This window comes from Callithrix jacchus, chromosome 11, assembly GCF_049354715.1.
Source record: "Callithrix jacchus isolate 240 chromosome 11, calJac240_pri, whole genome shotgun sequence".
Classification (NCBI taxonomy): Eukaryota; Metazoa; Chordata; class Mammalia; order Primates; family Cebidae; genus Callithrix; species Callithrix jacchus.
In genome coordinates this window covers 55,725,587-55,750,422 of record NC_133512.1, presented here as the reverse complement: position 1 = coordinate 55,750,422, position 24,836 = coordinate 55,725,587, and the positions used below count along the sequence as shown (strand labels likewise).

The following is a 24,836-nucleotide window of genomic DNA, read 5'->3' as shown; positions in this document are numbered from 1 at the left end:
TTGTGCTTTCTCTATTTAACCCTCCCTCTCTTCTCTCAAACCCCTGGTAACCACTGATATTTTTTACTGTCTCTTTAGTTTTATCTTTTCCAGAGTGTCATATAGTTAGAATCATAAAGCATATAGCCTTTTCAGATTGGCTTTTTCATTTAGCAATATGTATTTAAGTTTCCACCATGTTTTTTCATGGCATGATAGTTCCTTTCTTTTTATTGTTATTTGCTGTGCTCCATTCTCTGGATATACCACAGTTTGTTTATACATTCAGTTGTTTTCTGTTTGTTTTTCTTTTGTTTTGTTTTTGAGAAAGGGTCTCACTGTCATCCAGACTGGAGTATAGTGGCATGATCACAATTCACTGCAGCCTTGACTTCCCCGAGCTCAAAGGATCTTCCCACCTCAGCTTCCTGAATTGCTGGGATAACAGGCATGAGCCACCATGCCCAGCTAATTTTTTAAAAAAATTTTGTAGAGATGGGTCTGGCTATGTTGCCCAGGTTAGTCTCAAATTCCTGGGCTCAGGCAATCTGCCTACCTTGGCCTCCCAAACTAATAGGATTACAGGCATGAGCCACTATGCCCAGCCCCATTCAATTATTAAAGGGCATCTTGATTGCTTCCAATGTTTAGCAAATATAAGGAAAACTATTATAAAGATTTGTGTGGTGCTTATTCCATGGTTTTCAACTCATTGGGTAAACACCTATGGAGCATAAATGCTAGAGTATATAATTAAACTGTATTTAATTTTGTATGGCTGGACCTCCAGGGTTTTTAAGTTCTCAAACTAGTCCATGCTCAGTCTCTAGCAGTTAATCAATTACCAGTTAAGTGTTCCTACCAGGTGCTGGCTTCAGCTGTGGACTTCTGCTCCTTGGCCTCTGCTCCTGGGGAACTGTGATTCTGTGTATCTGCTTTTCTTCAAATGTCAAGGTGGCAGTTTCCCCTACAACCTCAATTCTCGGCTCTAAGAAGAGTTGTTGATTTTCAGGTTGTTTTTTTATATTTTTATTTTTTCCTCTTATTGTGAAGACAGACAAAATAACTTTCATGTTCTTTGTCAGACTGGAAGCTAGAAGTATCTACTGTTTTTATAAACATATGTATTTCACTATGTTTTATCATCTTTGCTTTATATTTCAGCTTTCTGATATTTCAGAGATTTTGTATTTTTTTCTACTGGGTATTTTGTAATTTCACTTTTATAAAGTGCTCTCAGTTCTCTCTTTCCTTCGGTCCTATGTATCTATTCCCTACTATGAACTTTAGTAAAATTAACTCCTATCTTTTACCCTCTGCTAGTAGTTTACTGCATACTTTTAGTCAACTGTAGGATCTTGGTGTTTGTACATGTATTTGTGAATATGTTGAAATTCCAAGGACGTGATTTATCAGTGACATTCTTTGACTCCCAGCTATCATAGCAGATTCTGCTCTGTCTTCTCTTTTCTTTGCTTCCTGATTTTTGTTAGTCGTTTTATTTCTACATGAATTGAACATGTGATAAATCATTCCATCTTCTTCTCACCCGTTTTTGAGTCTTACATTTTTTTTTTAGTCTTACTTTTCCATTTTACAGTTAATAACATGCGTAGCTCCCACAATCCTCATTCTCAAGTCTCTTAGTCAGGACTTCATTGGTTGCAGGTTCTCTTATAGAACGGTATCCATTCAACTTAAGATTTCTGATTTAATGGGATAAAAATTGTGGCAAATACACTTTTATTATCCTTAGAATCTCTTCACATCTGTACATTTGTCTTTTTATATTGACTGTATTTGTCTTCATTCTATTGTTGTTAATCTTGCCAGAAGTTTATCAGTTTTACTAATATTTTCAATTAACCAGGGTTGGTTGGTTGGTTTTGCATTGCTTTTCTCTCCATTTTATCTTTATTCCTATTTCATTAACTCTTGTATTGTTTTTTCAGCTTTATTCCATTGTTCTGACTCTAGTTTCTTGGGATAAAAATGATTAAAGTGTCAGGTCTGCAATCCATTTAGTCTCCTGGCTAGGGGAGGAGACACCACCAGAAAAAAAGAAGGTAGTCTTATCTCTTCTTGTAAATATGCTAGTGACAGACTTCATGCAAAACAAACTAAATGGTTTTATAGAAAGAAAGGCCTTATCTACAAAAGACTCAGAAAATGTTCCTGATTGTTTAGAATTGCTTAAAGAAACTTTAAATCTATAGTAGATTTATAGGCCATGAATGCTTGGGGAATATCATGTAAGCTACAATCATATAAGTATAAAACATAGATGGTTTATGACTTAAATAACTCCTTCCGTGTGGGTATTCTGGGACAGAGAACTTTGGATGCAGCTTAAAAAAAAAAAAGAAGGCTAGGGACTGTGGCTCATACCTATAATCCCAGCACTTCAGGAGGTCAAGGTGGGCAGATCACTTGAGGCCAGGAGTTTGAGATCAGCCTGGCCAACATGGAGAAACCCGTCTCCAGTAAAAATACAAAAATTAGACAGGCATGGTGGTGCATATCTGCAATCCTAGCTACTAGGGAGGCTAAGGAGAGAGCATCCCTTGAACCTGAGAAGCGGAGGTTGCAGTGAGCCAATATCGTGCCACTGTCTCCAGCCTGGGCAACAGAGCAATACTCTGTCTCAAAATAAATAAATAAATAAATAAATAAAAATAGGTAAGTGAATAAAAAATAAAAGCCTCAGAATGACCAACTAAGTGTGCTAGACCTCTCCATGATTTGACTATATCTTTGATTATTTGTATTCTCGATATGATTAATAAAGCTTGATCTCTTATTCCTATGAATCTTATTTGACAATCCAATTCTTTTTAAAAATAATCTCAATTCTTAGATACTAAACTTATTAAAGTTAAGCCTTTCATATTTTCTAATATATACATTAAATGTTAACAGTCTTTATCTTCTTAGCTGCCTTCTATAAGTTTTAAGTGATACTTTCAATATTTTCATTGTTATTTAGTTCAAAATATTTTCTAATTTTCAACAATTTCTTTCTGACTTATGAGTGGTTTTCTAAATTTCCAAACAAAAATAATTTGCTAGTTACTTTCTTATTGCTGATAATCAACTTAATTGCATTGCTGTCAAAGAATGTAACTTTTATGATACCAATATTTTCAAATTGGTCCAGTCTTCCTTTATGGTTAATGGTGATGATTTTGTTAATATTCAATGTATACTTTAGAGCAGGGATTAGCAAACTATGGCCCACAGGTTAAATCTAGCCAGATATCTGCTACTATAAATACAGTTTTATTGAAGCACAGCCACATACATTTATTTATGTGTGGTCTGTGGCTGCTTTTGTGCTACAGTGGTAGGATTCAGCAGTGTATCAGAAACCATGTCTTGCAAAACCTTTACCATCTGGTTTTTGCAGAGAAAGGGTGGTGAGTCTTACTTTAGAAGAACGTGTATTCTACTGTTTTGAGACAGTGTTCTATTTATCCATTACATAAAACTTGTATTAACTTTGAGTTCTTTAAATAGCCAACATATTCTTAGGGATTTTTTTCTATCTTGACCTATCAATTACTGAGAAAAGCCTATCAAGATTTCCCACTACGATGGTATATTTGTTAACTTAGCCTTATATTTCTGTTAAGTTTTGTTAAGATAGATTAAAAATCTGTTTTTAGATGGGCAGAAATTCAGAATACTTACATGTTCCTCGTAAATTTATTTTGCAAATTTGAATATCAAATGGAATTTTGTCTATATTAACGGCCTTTTAATGGTTGGTATTTGCCAACTTTTTGGTTTAGTATTTTCCTGGTATGTATTTAATTACTTTTATTGTCAATTTTTTTGGTTTCTCTTTTTGTTTTATGTATGTCTCTGTTGAACAGCAAAGGGCTGGTGTTTATTATTTATTCCAGAAAAATCATATTTTTATTTAGAATTTTTTCATGGGCATTTAATATACTTACTATTATATTTAAATTTATTTCTATAAGCTTATATTGCACTTTCTATTTGTCCTGGCTTTTGTATCTGTTTACTCCTTTATTTCTCCCTTCTCTTGCTTTCTTTTTAATTGATTATACTCTATTTTTATTTTTCATCTTTAATAATTTAGAAATTACATCATATATGCTTACTTTTAATGATTATACTTAAAAAATCAAATATCAATAAATATAATTGCTTTCCTAGAATGTCTCATGACAATTAGTTTCTTTTCCACTTAGACATTATTTTTCAACTTTAGTTCTGTCATAATTTAACCCTCCTCTATAAAATTGGTATTATTGCTTATTACATGAGTTAATTTTATTTTAACCATGTTTTTACTTTTTAGCTCATTTCTTATTACAGTTCAAACTTTCATTTGAGGCCACTTCAATTAAGAGAAAAACCAAGAGTACTTAAATAAACAAGATGATGGAATTAATAAAAATATAGTGTTAAAATCCACTTATTAGAACACTTAAAAACAGCAGAATTATATTTAAGTATTTTATCTTATAAAAACTGTCTGATCATATGATTTCTTTTACAGACAGATCATTATTGATGTAAAGAATGCAACTGATTTTTATGTTGATTTTGTGTCCCACTAGTTTACTGAATTCACTCATTAGTTCTAACCATTTTTGTGGCATTTTAAGGATTTTCTGCACAGAGAATCATATCTGCAAACAAGGATAATTTTACTTACTTTCCTATTTGGATGACTTCTATTTCTTTTTCTTGTCTGATTGTCCTTGCTACTACTTCCAGCAATTTTAAAAGAACTGTTGAATAGAAGTGCAAAGAGTGAGCATCTTTGTACCTTACCTTGTACTGTATCTTAGAGGAAAACCTTTCCATTTTTTCTCACTGATTATGTTGACAGTTGGCTTTTTATAAATGGCTTTAATTATGTTGAGGAAATTTTCTTCTATACATATTTTTTTTGAGAATTTGTATCAGGAAAAGATGTTGAACTTTGTCAAATACTTTTTCTGCATCTATTGAGATAATCATATATTTTTTATCTTTTATTCACTTAATATAGTGTATTACATCAGTTTGTATATGTTGGCACAGGTACATATATAGACAATAAAGTATTCTTTTTTACTATAACTATGGTTAGTAAATCTATTAATGAAGGCAAGAACAACAAAGTTGGAGGCATCACACATTCTGATTTCAAATTATACAACAAAGCAGTAGTAATCAAAACAGTATGATATTTGCATAAAACAGACACATAGACCAATGGAACAGAATGGACATCCCAGAAATAAACCCCACTATATATGGTCAACTAATTTCTAACAAGGCCACCAAGAAGAAATGATGAGGAAAGATTTGTTTTTTCAATAAATGGAGTTGGGAAAACTGGATATCCACATGCAAAAGAATGAAACTGGACTCTTATTCTTATACCATATGCCAGAATCAACTCAAAATGGATTAAACACCTAAACATAAGGTCAGAAACCAAAAAAAAAAAAAAAAAACTAGAAGAAAACATAGGGGAAAATCTTATTGATATTGGCCTTGTCAATAATTTCCTGGATATCACCCCAAAGGTCAGGCAACAAAAGCAAAAATAAATAGGTGGTGCTACATCAAACTAAAAGTTTTTTGCATAGCAAAGGAAGCAAGCAAAATGAAAAGTAAGCCTACATATGGGAAGAAAATGTTTGTGAAACATATACCTCATGGGGTTAATATCCAAAATATAAAAGAACTCAATAGTAAAAACAAAAACCAAATAACCTAGTAAAAAATGGGCAAAAGAGCTAAACAGACATTTTTCCAAAGAAGACATAAAAATAGCCAACAGGTACATGAAAAGGTGCTTACCATCATTAACTATGGAGGGAAATGCAAATTAAAATCACTATAAGATATCACTTCTGCTATGCAGAAGCTCTTTAGCACTATTCACAATAGCAAAGACATGAAATCAACCTAAATATCCATCAGTGAAAGACTGGATAAAGAAAATGTGGTACATATACACCATGGAATACCACGCAGCCATAAAAAAGAATGAGATCACATCCCTTGCAGGGATATGGATGGAGCTGGAGGCCATTACCTTAGCAAACTAGCACAAGAACAGAAACCCAAATACTGCATATTCTCACTTACAAGTGAGAGCTATATGATGAGAACACATAGACACATAGAAGGAAACAACATACACTGGGGCCTTTTGGAGGGTGCAGGGTGGGAGGAAGGGGAGGATCAGGAATAGCTAATGGTACTAGCCTTTAGTGATTTATTAATATTTTTCTGTTTATACCTAATGTATTAGTCATTTTCATATATTTTTAGTTGGAGATAGATTGATACAATTTGTAATATACTTTCTCAGTATAAACTGAGAGTATTAAAATGTGTGTATCTCTTTACTAAGTTATTTCCACCCTAAGAAAACAGACATGGGGTTATTAATCACTTGGTGGTAAAATTCTGCATTACTTTTATTTTTATCCTATGTATTTTATTTTCGATCTAGTATACAATTAGTTTAATAATATGTTTTAAAAAAATAGCATTAACTTTACACAAAAACTTTGATGCCCTCAGAATAGAACTTCAAGGAAAATAATTAAATACTGCAGTAGTACAGCTAGGAAGTTGCACTGGGTGTAAGCAAGCCCACGGGAGAAATGATTAAACCTGCTTCAGGTTGGGCAAGGAATACTTCATCAACAAGGAGAAGATTCAACAGGCCAAATAGTTACAAGGAGGGAGTAATACATATTTTTCAAACAAAGAAACTTATGGTAAGGCTTAGAAACAGTGTTCCTTAAAGTGTGATGTAAAGTGTACATCCTAATCATCGGGAGTTTGTTGTTTATAATCTTCTAGCGCCAACTCAAACCCACTAAATAAAAACCCCTGGGCACAGGGTATAAAAGCCTGCTGCATACCTGGCTCTACAGATGGTTCTCATATACAAAATGTCAGAACCACGTTGTAGAAAAGTAAAGCAATGTGACATGCTTTGGAAACTGCAGATAATTTAGTGCAACTGAATTACAGGTTACGGATAATGAGAGATGCATCTGAAAAAGCATGTTATAGTACATGCATAACCATTCTTAAATGACACACGAAGGGCTTGGACAGTATGTGAAGATTCCATAGGAAATCACTGAAGAGTTTTAAGCAAAGGAGTAACCTGATCATTTCTTCCAGTCTATGTGTCTGCCTCATATCTAGTAGATGACTAATCATCTAGACTAATTTTTAATTTTAGTTTTAATTTTTCTGGCATAAGATGAGGATTAGGAAAGGCTTACCTAGGTATACTTGGTGAATAATTGATTATATGAGTGAAGTGAGAAGAAATAATTTTGGATGATTCTGATTTCATGTTTGCCTACTTCCATATCTAAGTTTATAACAATAGATACACAAAGGATATTTTAATGATACAACTCTGTACTTTTCTACTTTTCCTTATTTTTATCACAAGACCTAAATTTTACTGGAAACATGAAGCTTGTAAAGATAAGTTCCTGTCACTACAATGAAGTCCATCAGTTCATAAGAAGGATCAAGAGACATCCTTCTCATGTTGACTACTTTAGGTCAACTCCTGGGGGACACCCTAGAAAGTTATCTCTGGATGCATCGTAGCTAAAACTTTTACAACCATTATTACAATATATTGGCAGACATTCCATAGGATACTCTCTGACTGGATAAAATTGTTGGCTAAAAGTCTAACAAGACTGTTGGGGGAGACAGCATACACACTTGGGGGTATTGCGATCCAGGCAATTTGGAGGCCTCCATTGCAGTTTCTGTGGTTGAATATTGTGACAATGTGTGTGCAAAGAGGACACGTGAATGGTAGTCCAGGGTAACTTAAAAATATCGTCTTATTAAAAACCATCCCATTTCTGTTTTGACTTTTTGTGTTGCAGAATGAGACATTTCTTTTAATTAGGCTGTCTTTGAAACGACAGCTGTGATTTGCCTTCACACTGATTGTGGAAAGAAGGATTTTCCCTTTGACTGCAGAATGTCCTATGACCACATTATATATATGCTTATTGAACTAGCATGGTAAAGATAATAGGACATTAGAATAATTTTATCCAAAAGATCTACTTCCTACCACTTCTAAAGACAGAGGTGCAAATGTAGGCTGAGTTGGATCTATGATCCCCTAAGGGCTTTGGCTACATGGGAGATAAAGGGAGCAGATACCAAATCTGGCTTCCCTTTGGGGTTTCTAGGAGCCCCCAGAATCCTCAGAGGCTGTGAATCACTCACTCTGCAACACCAGAACACACACAAGATCCTTTTCCTACAATCATTCCCACCAAAACCCGTCATAAATTCAGGGCTTACCCAACCTTTTAACGGCATGCTGCTTTTGTCATTGCTAACTATTATATTTTTCTTAAAGCACTGCCCTTTATAAAAATTTTTATTCACTTGTTTGGAGACACCAGAGTATTTGTCCTGTAGAGCGTCCATGACATTATGGATTTACTTCCTTTGGTTTCTTATAACATGCTCCTTTATCCCCAATATTTCCCTATAACCTGGCAATATGTTAGTGAGATCTAGAGGCTTGACTAACTTTGGGTTTACTGTTTTTATTTCTCCAAGAATACTTGATGGGGAGGGTGCGCTTATTATTATATCATAACAGGAAGCAAATAATGTCTATGGCTAAACTATTATGGATGTTAAAACAATCCGTGAGTTCAGAGACATTAGCCTGATTTTCCATGAGACTGTCCCCAAAACCTTTCATATAATGGTTTCAGCACCCAGTGACGATGGTTATTACCTAGATTCATACTTTCATCAGTAGTATTTTCCAACATTTTTATGCATGTATTAGGTGGAGTTCTAGGAATAACTTCCATATACTATTTTCTCTGTGGTACAGTTTAAAAAAATAAACAAAAAAAGGATAAATGCTTTATTCTTTCTGTTAATTCATCAGTTTTCAAAGTAATCAGATAATGCCCTAGAAACCTCCAGAGTGTACCAAGAAGTTGTGTGAGTACAATCATAAACTCAGATTTCTATTTATTTATATACATTGTGGCCATTATTTGTTTCGTTGCTCATATTGTCTCATTTTAGGTTAGTGGGAGCTCCTAAATGTTACTCTCCTGTCTTTATGACATGATTCATTAATCTTTGGTAGCTTCCTCGATTTCTGGAATAAGATGGCCCAAGCTTGTCTTATATATTTCCTGCACCGGACCTGGATTCAGCTATTCTCCTAAGAGCACTGGTTCTTTTTATTTTTATTTATTTATTTATTTTTGAGACGGAGTTTCACTCTTGTTACCCAGGCTGGAGTGCAACGGTGCAATCTCGGCTCACCGCAACCTCCGCCTCCTGGGCTCAGGCTCCTGCCTCAGCCTCCTGAGTAGCTGGGATTACAGGCACGGCGCCACCATGCCCAGCTAATTTTTTTTTCTATTTTTAGTAGAGACGGGGTTTCACCATGTTGACCTGGATGGTCTCAATCTCTTGACCTTGTGATCCACCCGCCTCGGCCTCCCAAAGTGCTGGGATTACAGGCGTGAGCCACCGCGCCCGGCCCGAGCACTGGTTCTTTTTAATGATTATGGAGAGATCACAGTCTTTATGGTAATTGTAACTACTGCTACTGAGTTGTCATTACCTCAAGGACTTTTCAGTGGAAAAGTAGGAAATACAGATTTTTTGATAGAGAAAATCAGTTATGAATTTATACAGATATTTCTAATTACAACTTAGGTCAAAGATTTTTACTTAATTTCTTTAATTTTATACTTATATCTCATTTTCTCTTAACATTGAAAATCCTGACTTTTACTCTTCTAGGACCTGTGTTTCTTATGTATCCTGGGGGGTCAGAAGACATGCATATATATATATTTTTTGCTCACTCTTCATCCATAAAATCTTCAACCAGTCCCCTACTGGTGAGTATCTGGTGTTTCTAGTTTTCAGCATCAGTCAATGTTCTCAGACATATACCTATTTGTCAAAATAACTGAAATACATTTTTAAATGACTCTTCAAGCAAAAGGTAAAGGCATTTATAATTTTGCCAAATAAGGGGCATACTTTTAAATATGTTCATCTTGCCATGAAAAATTGTTTTATTACAGAGAAAGAAAAAAACCTGTTTCACTGGAATGATCATATTTAATCAATGAGAATTTATTGGTGGAATTTAAATTATTAAATGTATGCATGGTTTCTCATGCATGGTTTATATAAACACCTTAAGTAGTACAAACATTTAAACAACTTTACTTTCCTTGGTCTCTTAAAACTTCAGTGTCGCCAACCCACTATGTCTTAGGAAAAATGTAACAGGAAAGCTTTTAAAACCATCTATCAATATGTCAACACAAACATATACATGTGAGTGGGGATTGATAGATAAATAGATAGAAATTGTGAACATTTCTGGTTTTGATAAATTGATTAGCTTTTTAAATTGGTCAAGAAAGTTATGATCTTTTAAATAAATCCCCGTATTCATTCATTGTACTACAATCTAAGACAATAAAATGGGAATAATATTAGTTGTATCTGCGTAACAGCACTTGGAATATTTTTTAAAGTGTTGGTAAATCTCAAACTTTATCTTCTTGGGCCTAAAATATAATGCAACTTTTAAACGCAAAATGAGTTTTATTTGCTAGTCCTTTTTATTCTCAAATATGTTGAAAACACACAATTATATTGTCTTGTGCTATTTCAGTTACTATCCTCTTCTGAAATCAGGGATACAATCCCAAGAAATGGGTGAATCATATTTCCTTTTTTTATCTTACACATTGCAGAATTCAGTCTCACAAAGAGTTGAACTGTAAATTAAAAATGGTAGACTCACATTTGAATAGCAGCCAGTTACACAGATAAAAAACATACAAATTTAAAAAGTGACTTGCATCAATAAAAAATGGTGAATGAATCACTAATGATTTGTTTCCTCATGCTATCATATTATTCTTCGGATAAAACCATAAAGGCAAATAAGCATTCACGAGATGACATATTAAAAATGCTTAAAATTGCTTCTTCCAAATTTTCAGGTTTCTATTGGAAAAGGGAATCTTTGGCATCTTCCTTTGCTTCTTCAAGGCTAAAATCAATAAAACAACAATGAAAATCATACATCTTCAGTCTGTAGGCTCACTATAAATCACCATTTCTGATATGCTTATTGAGCTCACTTCATCTTATTTTTAAGGACTGTAAAGTCAAAACTCATTATACACTCAGTTAATAACACTCTACCTTTAAGATATGAAGATACAGCTACTATTTACTGCAGCTAGCCAGTAAAAGCATTATGACAATACTGATTAACACCACTGAGATAGTTATGTAGGGGTAGCCTAGAAATAGCAATTTGCTCTTCGTAAAATAAATAAATAAAAATATAATTTTGCTGATAAGTTATTTATAAAGTTTATCTAAAGGTGGAATAAGAAAACATTCACTACCTTTTTCACATGCACGTATGCAATCTTTCCTGCTAACGAAGTTATTGTCATTCCCTCCACAGCCAGTATAGGTGAAAGCCTCACAGGTTTTGTATCTTGGATTAAAATAATAGCGAGTCATATTGGTAGAGCACAGTCCCTCATCTTTTGGACTGTAGCAATATGATAGACCTTTGTAAAAAAAGAGAAGAACATTAGAAATGTTATAATACCAGAAATTTTAAATTATGGTGATTACCGAAGTAACTGAAGAAAATCGAATCCCATAGAAGCCTCATTCTGAATCCAAGATATCATACTAAACCTTTAAAAGGTGTGCTATATCTTTGTAGTCTTTAAATATAAAAAGAAGTTAAACCAAAATACCAGATATGGTTAGGTAAAAATGGGCTAAGTTTCAAGGACCATATATGGCATGATTTAGTAAACTTTGCTGCATTGGTAGTTTTTTTAAATGTTTTTCACAGCTCTCCTTCTATTATTAATCAAGAATATATGCATATTAATTTCCAGGTAACCACTGGAACAAAACATATCTACACAAACGAGCACATCCACAGCAACCGTTACCACATTAACTCAAGATTTTGCATATTCAACACAGTATAGCAATAAAGCTTTATCAAATTCTCTGCCAAAGCAAGTCTTCCTTGCTTGTTGAACTTTTAAAAAAATCTCTGTGTCTGGGGGAAATCCTTGTATTGTCTCCCTCTGCAAATAATAAATGCTACTCAAGAGACCATCATTTCAAGGATTCAGGGGTGGTGGTGTGAGAGGTAACAGATGGATTGGACAGAAATGTGTAGAGTTGATTGTGCTGCAATTTGCAATTACTAAAGAATATAGAAATCTAACCAAAAACTTTAGAAAGAAATTTTCAAGTTTCACCATCTTAATTCTGTATATATTCCACTATCCCACATGTATAACTGATTCTGTACAAATCTGAGGTCATAACATTCATTAATGAATAATCTTTTATGTGTAAATTGAGTAGATGAGAAATAGTTCTAAAGAAACAATTCAGAAGAGGCAGAAAGCAAAAATTTGAATCATGGCTTTGTCACTTTCCAGTCTTAAGAACTTGACAAATCATTAACTTGCCAAGTAATGTGAAATCATGAGAATGCAAACCACGTTATTTCACATCAAATCGAATTTTTTCCACCCAAATGTCTTAATAAAAAAGTGAAATAGAACGACCATAAAAATAGTATTTACTTTCCTTTGGTGCACAGAAGCCCATACAAGTAGCTTTATCTGGAAACATGTTCACATTCTGGTGACACCAACCGAGTAAGAATTTTTCACATGTCATGGAACTTAGATTGAAGAAATACTTTTCTATGGACCCCTCACACTGGTCCACATTCATTTGCAGTCGGCAAACTTTGGGAACTTCTAGGAAAAGGAGGGCAATAGAACAATGTTAGTTAAAAGTAGGCTTCTTATTATTACTTTCAAACTTCTGTGTTTTAAGGAACATTCGGGGGCACGGGGAGAAGTTTTATTATTGTTGGGATAGTAAATCCCCAGACACTCCCATGAATCCAGCTATTTCCCTTTTTCTTTACTTTTTTTCTAAGTGTCCGTATTCAGCTGACTCAGCTGTGATATCTTTCAAGTTGAGTGGAAAGACTGTTTTCTCTGGGTGTTCTCTGATTGGACATACGCAGTTAATCAAAGCTTAGTCACATGAATACACGTTTTCTCCTGCCTCAGTTCCTTGAATGGCAAAGCCCCATGTTCTCTTACAGGCCTTAACAGATATAATTTACAAATTAAAAATAAAGTAAAATATAGCAGTATAATGAATGTCCACCATATCCCGCAACTAATCCAACACGTTTGGGTATCGGGACAAAAGTAGAGTTGAGCCAAATCACACTTTAATGATAAAATCCACTAAAAGTATTTCAGATTGATGGATAATCGACAAGAGAAAATTGTGTCCTCCAGGAGAGAGAAAAACCATAGGTTTGGAACTAATGATAAATACAGAGAAGCACTTATGTTGCACCTAACACATTATTCTCTTGCATTTATTATACTCTATGATGAAGTAACAAATCTATCCCTTAGTCTGCCCAGGCATTGAATTATGATCAATGTCAGCTGGGAGACAGGAAATGTGTTAGTGGTTGTAAATTAGTGAATACTTTTGAGAAACTGAAAACTGTGGGGTTTGCTTAACACGAGAAAACCCAGGCTACAACTTCCTGTAGATAGCGAGACTTGGGAAACCTGCGAAGTTGCTACTGGCCGCCTGCGCACGGAGCGCGCGAGGGAGTCCCGGGTGCGCCCGGGGGCACTTACTCTGTATCCGCCAGCAAGCGTTGTCGCAGGCCTCCTGGGTTTCGAAATTGTTGGCGTTGCCCTCGCAGCCCCCGTACGTGAACTGGCGGCAGCTCTGCGTGTACCTGTCGTAGTAGTACCTAGGAATTCGGGACCAGCAGGGTCCCTCGTCTGGGGGCAGGAGACAGATCTCCGCGTTATTTCCTGCAGGAGGGGCAGAAGGAAGGCGAAAGACAGGGAAAGTGGTTAGGTATAGCTCCTAGAAGGAAAGGGTGTTCCGGGGAGTTTTGTCCCTGCCGATTCCTAGCGGATGGGCCTCTGCAGAGAAAGTGCAAACTTGGGAGCCAGTCCCGCTTCCCGGAAGCTCCTCGGAGCGCGAGCAGGAGCCTCGAGGAATCGGGGGTTGGAGGGTGGGTGCGCAGGGCCCCTTGGCCCGCTTCGCCCTCTCCGCCCGCACCGGGGGAAGCTCTTTGGGGACAGAGGTTCCCAGAGTGGCCAGATACCTGGTGGCTCCTGAGCAGCATCGCCCCGTGCAGCCTCCGTTAGGAACAGGAGCAGAATTGACAGTCCCACGGGTCGAGAGGGATCCATGGTGCAGGGGGACTAGCCGCCCACCGGGCGAGGCGTCCGAGAAAGCGCCGGGCGGGAGGAGTCGCGCAGCGACCGGCTCTGGTCGGGCTGAGGCGTCCTGCTCCAGTTGGCTGTAGTGCCGGCTTTATGCGGGGCGAGCATCCGGCCGTTCCCCGCCGGGGCGGAGCCTGAGGGGTGGCTGATTCATGCAGGGGGGCTGTGACCCTGCCGCCCCTGCTGCAAACTGTGTAAGAGGGAGAGGAATTCCCCGCCAAGTTGAAAAGTTGAATTGAACCTGACTCCCAAACTTTTTCCTGTTGTCCAGGCTGGGCTGTTCAGAGGGGGCGTTTGTGTCGGTGATGGGAAATCTGCGAGCTAGAGGGAAATGACCTGCGGGTGATTGTGCCTTGAAGAAGCCTGAATCCACTTTTTGAAGCCATGAAGTCCAGGTATTTGAAAGGCCGGTGGAGAGAAAGTGCGCAATTCTTGGGTCAGAGGGGAACGGGATTCGTTGCAATAGACCACCAGATTAGATTAGAAATGTAAATATGTGTTTATTTACATTTATTAATACAAATTTTAATCAAGTTCTAATTTACATTTAATACAGGCTTAAAATATATCGTAGTTGGACAATTTGATAAATTGACAAGTGTATAACCACTAACAAAAATTAGAACATTTCGGCTGGGCGCGGTGGCTCATGCCTCTTATCCCAGCATTTTGGGAGGCCAAAGCGGGCGGATCACCTGAAATCAGGAGTTCGAGACCAGCCTGGTTAACATGGTGAAACCCCATCTCTATTAAAAACACACACCAGGTGCCTGAAATTGTAGCTACTCGGGAGAAAGAGAGCGGGGGAGGGTGGGGAGAGAGAATGAATTAGAACATTTCCATCACCCCAGACAGAAAGTTCCCACGAATCCTTTCCCAAAACAATCCTTCCATCCTCAGGTCAGGGACAACCAGTCTTCTCATTTCTATTACCGTAGATTAGTTTTGCCTGTTCTTGAATTACATATAAATGAAATCATAAAGTATTCACTGTGTGGTATTTCTTTCTCACAGTTCCTGTTTTTGAGATACACCCAGGTCATTGCATCAACAGTCTGTTCCTGTTCCTTTTAATTCCTGCATACTAGTCCAAAATATGAATGTACCAAAATGTATGAATATCCTACAATATATATGTTGCTGAGTGTATCAGTCTCTTCCTTTAAATTGTTGAGTAATATTCTAACATATGAATATACCACAAATGTCCTGTTACTGGAATTTGTGATTCTAGTTTGTTTGGGGGCTCTTACGAATAAAGCTGAGTTGTGTGGACATGCAACTTTTATTACTCTTGGATAAAATACTTAGAAATATTAAATACTACCAAACAGTTTTTCAAAATGATTGTACCATTTTACACCCCCATCAAGCATGTATGAAGCTATGTTTTTGCATGTAGCTATAATTTTGGAGGTGAAACATAGAAGTCCAGAGAGGTAGTCTTGGTGAGTTATGAAGATTTGACCACATCAGTGCCTTCCCACACATTTCTTAATGTCAGTACATCCATTAAAGTTCCCTGTTCCTTTGACATATTAACTTGTGATATACTTTTTAAAAAATACAATTACCTACAGTGAAATTTTACATAAAATAGTAAAGACAATTTTGAAGACATTTTAATAGGTTCTCTTAACAAATGTCTCTTCCCTTCTTTTCTCTTGTCCTATTCAACATTCTCAAGTAAATAATTGTTCTTGACTTCTGAGAATAGGGGGGAGTTTACAGGAGTTCTCTTTCAAGTCTCCAGGAAGCCCTGAAAAGTAAAGGACAAACTTGCTCAAAGTGGGTTAATAATCTGAGGTACTTTGCACATTATATCCTTGTGACAGTTTTCAGTCATTCTGATGTCATATTACAGGGTCATATTCCTAGGAAAACCAGCCTGATCTGGAAATGCTGTCAGCTTTGATTACCAAATATCTATGATTAAGAATGATAGTTGAAACCATAAGGGTAAATGTTTAATTTTTTTCCTACCTCTCCAGTAGGAAAAAAAAAATGGGGTAGGGATGACTTGTATAGTTCACTGATTTCTGTGGTGTAAATGCTCTCACTAAGGTCAATTTCAAGCTGCCACTACAGAATCACTGAATGCAGAGGTGGGAAAAGATCTCCAAGAGTCAGAGCTCCCCATAGCCAAAACCTGTGTGAGCTGGCTCTAAGGCACCAACTGCTACGACAGAAAGCCAGTTTTGGAATGACACATTCAGAGTAAAGTCAGGTTAGACCCTCCAAGTTCCTTCAAAATATTATTAGGGGAGGGAAATTTTACCACTCATTTACTGAGAATCATATTCAGGAGACAAGTTAACTCAACTTCAAACTTACCTATTTCCATCTTCTGAATATAATTAAATATATCTTTAAACTAGACTAACATAAAATTCAAGAACTGATACTCAGTTTTCATGTAGCACTGACTACTGTCATTTCTCTTTGTTCTAAGCTGCTGGACACTTTTTGATCATCTTCTGCTAACACAAAAAAAATGAACCCCTAGACACAATGGCTCCTGCTAGTAATTCCAACACTCTGGGAGGCTCACTCAGGAGGATCTGAGGTCAGGTCAGGAGTCAGAAACCAACCTGGGCAACATAGCATGATTTCATCTCTACAAAAAAAAGTTTAAAACTAGGTATACACCTGTAGTCCCAGCTATATTGGAGCTGAGATGGAAGGATTGGTTAAACCCAGGAGTTTGAAATTGTGGTGAGCTATGATCATGCCATGGCAGTCCAGCCTGGATGAGAGAGTGAGACTGAACCTGACTAAAAAAAAAAAAAAAAAAAAAAAAAGGAAAAAGATTAGCCCTTTTGAATGAAGACAGACATTTTGGGAAATTGCATGGTGCTATGGAAAAAATCGAGTTGGAATTCGGAGATACCTGGATTTCATTCCTTGTTACATTGGACAAGTTACTTAAAACTCTCTGAGCCTCAGTTTCCTATCTAATAGTCATAACTCTACCTCGCAGATGTGTTGTGAGGATTAAATAGAAAGTGCTTATGCATTCAAAGATGTTGTTTTAGTCCCTAACACAATGGTTCAAACTTCATCCAGATTATCCCATATCCTACTTCCCGTTGAGAGCCTTGGCATACAATTTTGAGATGGAGCATCAACTCCCATCAGGAAACAGAGCAACATGAACTGACCTTATGGAACTGAAGCCCATGTCCTTGCTCCCATCAGCTGTTCTCTTAACCAAGCTCATAAACCACGTCTCTGCCCACAAAGTTGTGACACTGATCAGACACCACTTGCTGCTAGTCTCTTCTAGAGCAATGAGCTTCAGGGGGATCTCATACAGAGCAGAGTCCTCAGCCCAATCAGGGCTGCTGTATAAGGCATGGAGTGGAAATGGAAGGGGGGCAAAAATAGGCCTCTCACCCTTCTATGGTGTGGTCTGTAGATGAAGTTTAGAATCAGTCCTGAGAGATGCTGTAGAAATGCTGGGAAGAACATTCATCCAGATTGATTTGTCATTTCTACACCACTTGATGGTTAAATTGTCTGTGGCTAAAGACAAAGGCTCAAAAGAGTCTGGGGTTCTGTAAAAATAAGGTGTGAAGTTGTTATAATTTAAATGCTGAACGGAACTATGATATGTTCACTTTACAGAAGTGTGAACTGAGATTACCTGCCATGGTTGTTGGCAGACCCAAGACTAGAATCCACAGTTCTGGATTCTTAGTTTTATATTCTTTCTAACACACCCAGGCCTAAGATCTTTCTACCATACCAAGACCTTAGAGTAGAATATGAAATAACAGAATTTAAAAATGCAATAGCTACAGTGAGTCCAGGAGCGCCTCTGCATGTGTCAGATTGCTGCCTCTGATCTTTCTCACTACCACTCCTCTGGGTCCCACAACAAATGAAGTTGCTTTTGAACTGTTTAGCCCCTCCCACACCTTGAGTAGGATGCTATATCCTCTGGGAGTCCTGCAGGCTTGGTGCGTGAACCAAGAATTTAAGAAAGAGATTGTAGCAGATTGTCTTCTTCTCTTTCAGACACCTTAGAGAGAGGTAGCATGTCTGGCTTATGAGTAAATGCTGAGAATTAACTGAGCCCAGTGATGTGGGGATACATATTATGTAACATAGTTATTTAAAGAGTTACACTGATAACTCCTTAATAAACAAAGGCAGTTTTTGCTGCCTGTTAGTTTAAGCCCTGCCAAAATAAAACTTGAAATGACTCCAGCTGGCACTTATGAGGATTTTACACATCTGCTAAGAAAGGCAGTTAATCTCTTCTGAGCAATAAACAGTCATGAGGGTTTTGCTTAAGTTTAAGCAACTCCTTCACCAACAAGGTATTTTTCTAACTTGCTGGCCTATGTAAGAAACATTTACGCTAATGCACCCTCTGTCAGGCACAGAGTGCACTTGGGAGTTATACAATAAGATAAAGCCACATGAAAGGATGGGGTATCCTCTGTGCCTAGTTTTATGAATCTCCTCCCTAGAAAGAAAGTTATAATAAGGGTATATAACATGTTCATACCTTCATTCATCTCCCTAAAAGGGAGCTGATTAAATGTTTAAAGTGTGACAAACTTTATCATAGGCATTTGGGATACAAATATGAGGGATTTCGTAGCATAACAGGGTAGACGAATGATAGATATGTGAGTTTCCCAAAGCTATTCAGTTAGCACAGGCAGTTTAAATCCTGATCCCTTGGTCTCATTGACTGTATATACATCCTTTTTTTCCACATTAATGAAGGCCAAAGTCAAGCTTATTATATATGTTTCCATGACCCTGGTTCAGTACCCAGAAAGTGCTGTATCAGTTTTCATTTCTATGCAAACATAAAGTTCATCATTCATAGGGCAAACAGATAGTACAATTTAAATACATTGACATAATGCTCTAAGAGGAACATCTGCCAAAACTGATAATCAGATTAGAGGATTGAGAGAGTTAATCACTAAAGTTCTCATTTTCAGGGTTATATTTAGCAGAAAGTAATGGACATTGACCTTTCAAATGTAAAGACACCTTTTCTTTCAAAATTATTGTCTTTTTATAATGTGGCCAAAATCTAGTGTTAGTTATATATCAGTTACTACAATGCCATATGCCCTCCAAATGCTCATTTGTTTTGGCTTATGTCGAAAAGCTTTTGTATCTTAAATCACGCATGAGGGACAATCTGCTATTTGGGGCAGGGAAAGGCAATAGCTGCAGTTTTAAAGGAACACACATCTCCTAGGACTCTCACTACTTTTTTCTCCTATTGACTATTAGCTGAGGGAAAACTGAGTGGAGCTGAAAAGTTTGCATTAGAAGAGAATTGAATGTTAGTCTGGACTACATATTCTGAACCAGCCAGGGAAGGGTGAGTTGTTTCTTTCAGCAAACTGGATCTCAGGTATCTTTGGTCTTCCTTTCTCTTACAATGGAAGTAATGTTCAGGAATAATCAGAGACCAACCTCTTATCTACTGCTCTTCATCCTTTTTTCTCTTGTTTTCTCAATGGCTTTACTCCTTCCACTCTTCAACAGCATCAGCTCTGCCCCCTCTTACTCTTTGGTGCACACACCCAGGTTTTAACAGTTTCCATCTTGAATGCTTTGTCTCTGACTTTTCTTCAACCCAAAGTTAAAGTTTATATTTGACTCTATATTCTTCTCTTATTAGTGTTCCCACTTCACTGCTCCCTTTCCCAGTCAAATTTATCAAAAATTTTACTTCCGTGTCTTCCTTCATCTCCTCATCTCTCTTGCTTTTTCCAGGCCCCTCCAATTAAACTTCCTTTGAGAAGAGGAAGAGCAGGAAGTGCTATTGTCAAGAGCAACCTTGACACATGCTACTAGACCTCTCAATATATGACACCCAAAGCAACTGTCCTTAAAATCACTCAAAATCACATTTTCCATAACCTTTTATCTAAATTCTTTTAGTATTTGACAATTGCAAATACTTCCTCATTCTTTAAATGTTTTCTCAGTCTTCATGATACCACATTCTTCTGTTTTTTTCCTACTTTGTTGACTGCTCCTTCTCCATCAATCTGCCCTCTTCTAGATAACCATTAGAGGGTGGGTGACTCAAGGCTCAACCCTGAGAATTCTTTTCTAACCATATTGTTTTCATATGTAATTTCAAATACATATACATATAAACCTTGCACACACATATACACATGCATATATATATATATATATGAATATATTTGTGTGTTGTCTTGATCTCGCCTCAAAATTTCAAACATTCATATCTATTTAGTATCTCCATTTGGATGTGTGATAGAATCGCAAATATTTTATGCCTTAAGGTCTTGATTATACATCCCCAGTCTTCCTCCTTTCTGTAAATGACCCTTCTACTTAGATTCTCAAAGCACAATCTCTGGAGTCATTCTTGAGAGCTTCCACTTCTTAATTACCCAATCCATCAATAGTCCTTTTAATTGTACCTCCAAATCACTTTTTTTTTTCTGATTCAGAGTTTCACTCTTTCATCTAGGCCAGAATGCAATGGTGCAATCTCAGTTCACTGCAGCCTCTGCTTCCTCGGATCAAGTGATTCTCCTGCCTCAGCCTCCTGAGTAGCAGGGATTAAAGGTGCCCAACACCATGCCCAGCTAAGTTTTTATATTTTCAGTAGAGACAGGGTTTTGCCATGTTAGCCAGGCTGGTCTCGGACTCCTGACTTCAGGTGATCCACTTGCCTTGGCCTCCCAAAGTGCTGGGATTATAGCCAAATTACATTTTTAATCTGCTCATATCTGTTTATAGCCACAACAACCAATGTAGTTCAGGTATGCAATGTCTAAGGAACGACTGATTACATTAAGTTCTTACCTAAACTCCTTGTTTTCACCTTTGTTTCCCATTTAACCCCACACAGAAGTTGGAGTACTTTTAATACATCAAATAAGTTAAAAAAAATACATTTTACTTATCTAATCCTCTCACTGTTACATAAGCTCTGTGAGAGCACAAAGCTTACCTGTCCTATTTACCACTGTGTTATGGAGCCAAGAATAAGACCTGGGAAGTAGGCTCTCATGTACATCTGTGAAATAAACAAATGACTTTATATTAGCACTATCCCTCTTCTTTACAAGTGTCTTGAAAACTCAAATGGCACAGTGGAAACAGAGAAATAAAGTTGTTCTGGGAAAGAGAGTTGTCATAGAATATATTTGGTTGTCTAAGTCACGTGTACCTTGAAAATCAGCTAACATGTTGAGAGTGAATGATAACCATGTAATAAAATAGCAACTGTTACAAAAGCCTTTCAAAAAATCAACTATGATAAAAATTTGTGATCAACCTGGCCAGTTGGAAAAATAATAAAAGCTACCTTTTATTTGACCACAAAAATTCAACTGAAGAAAATGATATATACTGAGGAGTTATAAACACAGCAAGAGATAAGAAAGCTGAATTTGCTGCTTTAACCTCAGGCCATCAAATGCGTGCCTAGCTCATGGTAATCACGTAATAAATATTTGATGAATAAATAAATACTATGTGAGCTGCTGTCATTTTACTGGCCTAGGTAGAAAAACAGAGGAAAAAGATAGTAGATACATAGAGATAAAAGCATTGCATGTTGAGCATTTATCAGAGTGTCTGTTATATGATAAATTTAATATCATCTTATTTAGTCCTCAAGACAGCAAACTCACTGTCCTTTGTAAATTTCAGCTCATCTCCCCGACTTTCAAACATCTCTCCAGAGTTTAATCCTTTGTTCTCTTCTTTTTCCTATTTACCTTTGGTATTCTCCTCTGTTCTCATGGTTCTCCCCAAAACTCTGGCCTCTTCCCTAAACTCCCGACCACCTACTCAATGAATGGCTAACAAATATCTGAGATTCAGTGTTCCCTTTTTATATCTCTGATCTCAGGAAATAGCTTCTTTTGGTTGCTCAGACCAAAAACAATAGTGTCATCTTGATTTTTCTCTTTTCTCTCTCTCCCTCTCTCTTTTTTTTTCATTCTACACCTGATCTGTCAGCACATCCTGATGTCTCTGCTTTTAAAATACATTTAGCATATTAGCACTTGTCCCCATCTTCACCTTGACTGCAATCGCCTCTTCTCTGCTTCTACGCTTGCCCCTATGAGCTAGCCTCCAAATGGCTCCCTGTTAAAGTATATGATAAATAATGTCACTCTGTTACTCAGAATCTTCCAAACTTCCTTAAGTCACTCATAGTAAAGCAAGAGTTTTTACAGTAGCCTGTAAGGCCTATATGGCCACTGGTTTCATATGCTACTTCTCCCTTGAATTCACTGGGCTCCTCATATTAATACTTGTCTACATTGTCTTGTACTTGCTGTTCCCTGGAATGGTTTTCTCTTTGATACCTACAAAGCCCACTCTCATTTCCCTCAGATCTTCACTCAAGTAGCATTGTCAACACAGAGGGCTTCTTTTATGATTTTTACATTGCTAACATGGTTCTTATTTCTTTCCTGCTTTATTTTTCTCCTTAGCACTTGTCTCAATCAAAATTTGGCATATTTTACTTTTGTATTTTTATAAGTGCCTGTCTCCTTTACTGAGAATGTAAGTTCCTTAAGGGGAAAGGTTTTTAATCTGTTTTTTTCCTCTGCTGTATCTCAAGCACCTAGAATTCTATCCGGCACACAATAGGCATTCAGTAAAAATTCTTAGCTGTTATCTTCTTATAATGCCAAGTACAATGTCAGGATATAAAAGAATAGTATAGAATAAGTAAGTTTACATCCATATGATCACAAGCTTACTGTGCATAATACAGTGGATTTATTTCTAAAAAATTATCAAACATGTATACATGTTTATCAATCAAATAATAATTAAAATGTGCTGGCAACATTGCTATTTCAAAAAATCTGTAATTAATCCTCTAAAAAAATAAGTTTTAAAAATAATTTGATTACTTTCTCCCTAATCTAGCTTTTCATAAATTAAATATTTTATTTATCAGGTATTCTTACTTCAGAATAACACTTATGTGTAATGTGTAGAAATAAACAGAAAACAGGTGGCCTTCGAACTTTACCTCAGCTCATTTTAATTCTAAATTAGCAAGAAATGTAATAGAAGCTTTGAAAGACATCATGAGGCACTTAAAATACTCTGTAGAGTTCTATCTTCCCAAAGTGTTTAATACCACTAAAATGTGGTGCACTTAAGAAAGCTTCCCCACCCCTCTACTAATGACCTCCATGATCTGCTTGCATTGCTAAGCATAGCTGCCTTTCTTTTCTGTACTTTGTCAATGTAACAGTTTTCTCTGAGAATTCTCAATGTATTGAGAAGTAACCATTAAAAATGTTTTACCTTTTTACAGAAATTGCCTCAGCAACTATGCTGTGTTGAACTGCCATTTCCCAATGTGTAGCTACTCCTTAACAATCTTTAACAATCGTTTAAACTGGTATCATCATCATGGGCCATATTTGGCTAATAAAAACTCATTCTAGTATTTAAGACCAAGAAAAGTCAAGGCAATGTATGTTTCCTCCACCACTTCTGGAGCTCTATGACCATGAATTCCATCTAATTCAGAGTCTCATTTGTCCAAGAAATGTTTTGCAATGGCCTATTTAAAACCATCAATATAGGGAGGCTGAGGCAGGAGGATCGCTTCAGCTCAGGAGTTTGAGATCAGCCTGGGCAACATGGCAAGATCCCATCTCTATAAAAAAAATTTACATTAGCTGGACATGGTGGCATATACCTGTAGTCCCAGCTACTCAGGAGGCTGAGGTAGGAGGATCACTTGGACCTGGGAGGTCAAGGCTGCAGTGAGCAGTGATTGTACCACTGCAATCCAGTCTGGGTGACAGAGTGAGACCCTGTCTCAAAAAACCCCACCAAACCCATCAGTATGGTACTTGTATTAGTTAGGGTTCTCTAGAGGAACAGAACTACCAGGATATCTATCTATCTATCTATCTATCTATCTATCTATCTATCTATCTATCTATCTATGAGTTTATTAAGGAGTACTAACTCACACAGTCACAAAGTGTGCAATAGGCTGTCTGCAAGATGAAGAGCAAGGAAGCTATTCTGAGTCCCAAAGCTGAAGAACTTGGAGTCTGATGTTCAAGGGCAGGAAGCATCCAACGCAGGAGAAAAATGTAGTCTGGGAGGCTAAGCCAGTCTAGCCTTTTCATCTTGTTCTGCCTGCCTTTTATTCTGACCATGGTGGCAGCTAATTTGATTGTGCCTGCCCAGATTAAGGGTGGGTCTGCCTTTTTCAGCCTACTGACTCAAATGTGAATCTCCTTTGGCAACACCCTCACAGACACACCCAGGATCAATACTTTGCATTCTTCAATCCAATCAGGTTGACACTCAGTATTAGTCATCACAGTACCTAAATTATATTTATAAAGTATAAAAATGAAGCAAATTATATAGATTAAATGCAATATGAAAATATTCATCATGACTAATAAAATATTTATCATGACATAATAAAATCGATTTTTTTGTGTATAAAAAACA

At 36.8% G+C, this 24,836-nt stretch overlaps 1 protein-coding gene and 1 long non-coding RNA gene across 3 annotated transcripts; one reads left to right on the top strand and one right to left on the bottom strand.

Annotated features, from left to right (window-relative positions):
• Positions 1–10,119: 10,119 nt before the first annotated feature.
• TFPI2 (tissue factor pathway inhibitor 2) lies at positions 10,120–14,423 on the bottom strand. 2 transcript variants are annotated; one of them, XM_003733596.6, is made up of 5 exons: positions 14,237–14,423; positions 13,755–13,937; positions 12,660–12,839; positions 11,439–11,609; positions 10,120–11,074 (listed from the first exon to the last, which is right to left on the bottom strand). In XM_003733596.6, the coding sequence occupies exons 1-5, from the start codon at positions 14,322–14,324 to the stop codon at positions 10,998–11,000; spliced, it is 699 nt and encodes a 232-aa protein (XP_003733644.1). In that variant the 5' UTR covers positions 14,325–14,423; the 3' UTR covers positions 10,120–10,997. The 2 variants fall into 2 exon arrangements, with proteins under 2 accessions (XP_003733644.1, XP_009000678.1); XM_009002430.5 differs by having other exon boundaries at positions 12,732–12,839.
• LOC118143685 (uncharacterized) lies at positions 14,146–15,559 on the top strand. The gene is made up of 3 exons (XR_004728011.3): positions 14,146–14,551; positions 14,629–14,752; positions 15,372–15,559. It is a non-coding gene; the product is annotated as an uncharacterized LOC118143685 (long non-coding RNA).
• Positions 15,560–24,836: the final 9,277 nt, after the last annotated feature.

Excerpts from the sequence above, each read along its gene's own strand:
- TFPI2 (XM_003733596.6), bottom strand. The coding sequence starts at position 14,324 with ATGGATCCCTCTCGACCCGTGGGACTGTCAATTCTGCTCCTGTTCCTA. Across the intron at positions 12,840-13,754 it reads CGCTTGCTGGCGGATACAGA|AAGTTCCCAAAGTTTGCCGA; the intron begins GTAAGTGCCCCC and ends TCCTTTTCCTAG. Across the intron at positions 11,610-12,659 it reads CTTCTGTGCACCAAAGGAAA|GTCTATCATATTGCTACAGT; the intron begins GTAAATACTATT and ends TTTTTTACAAAG.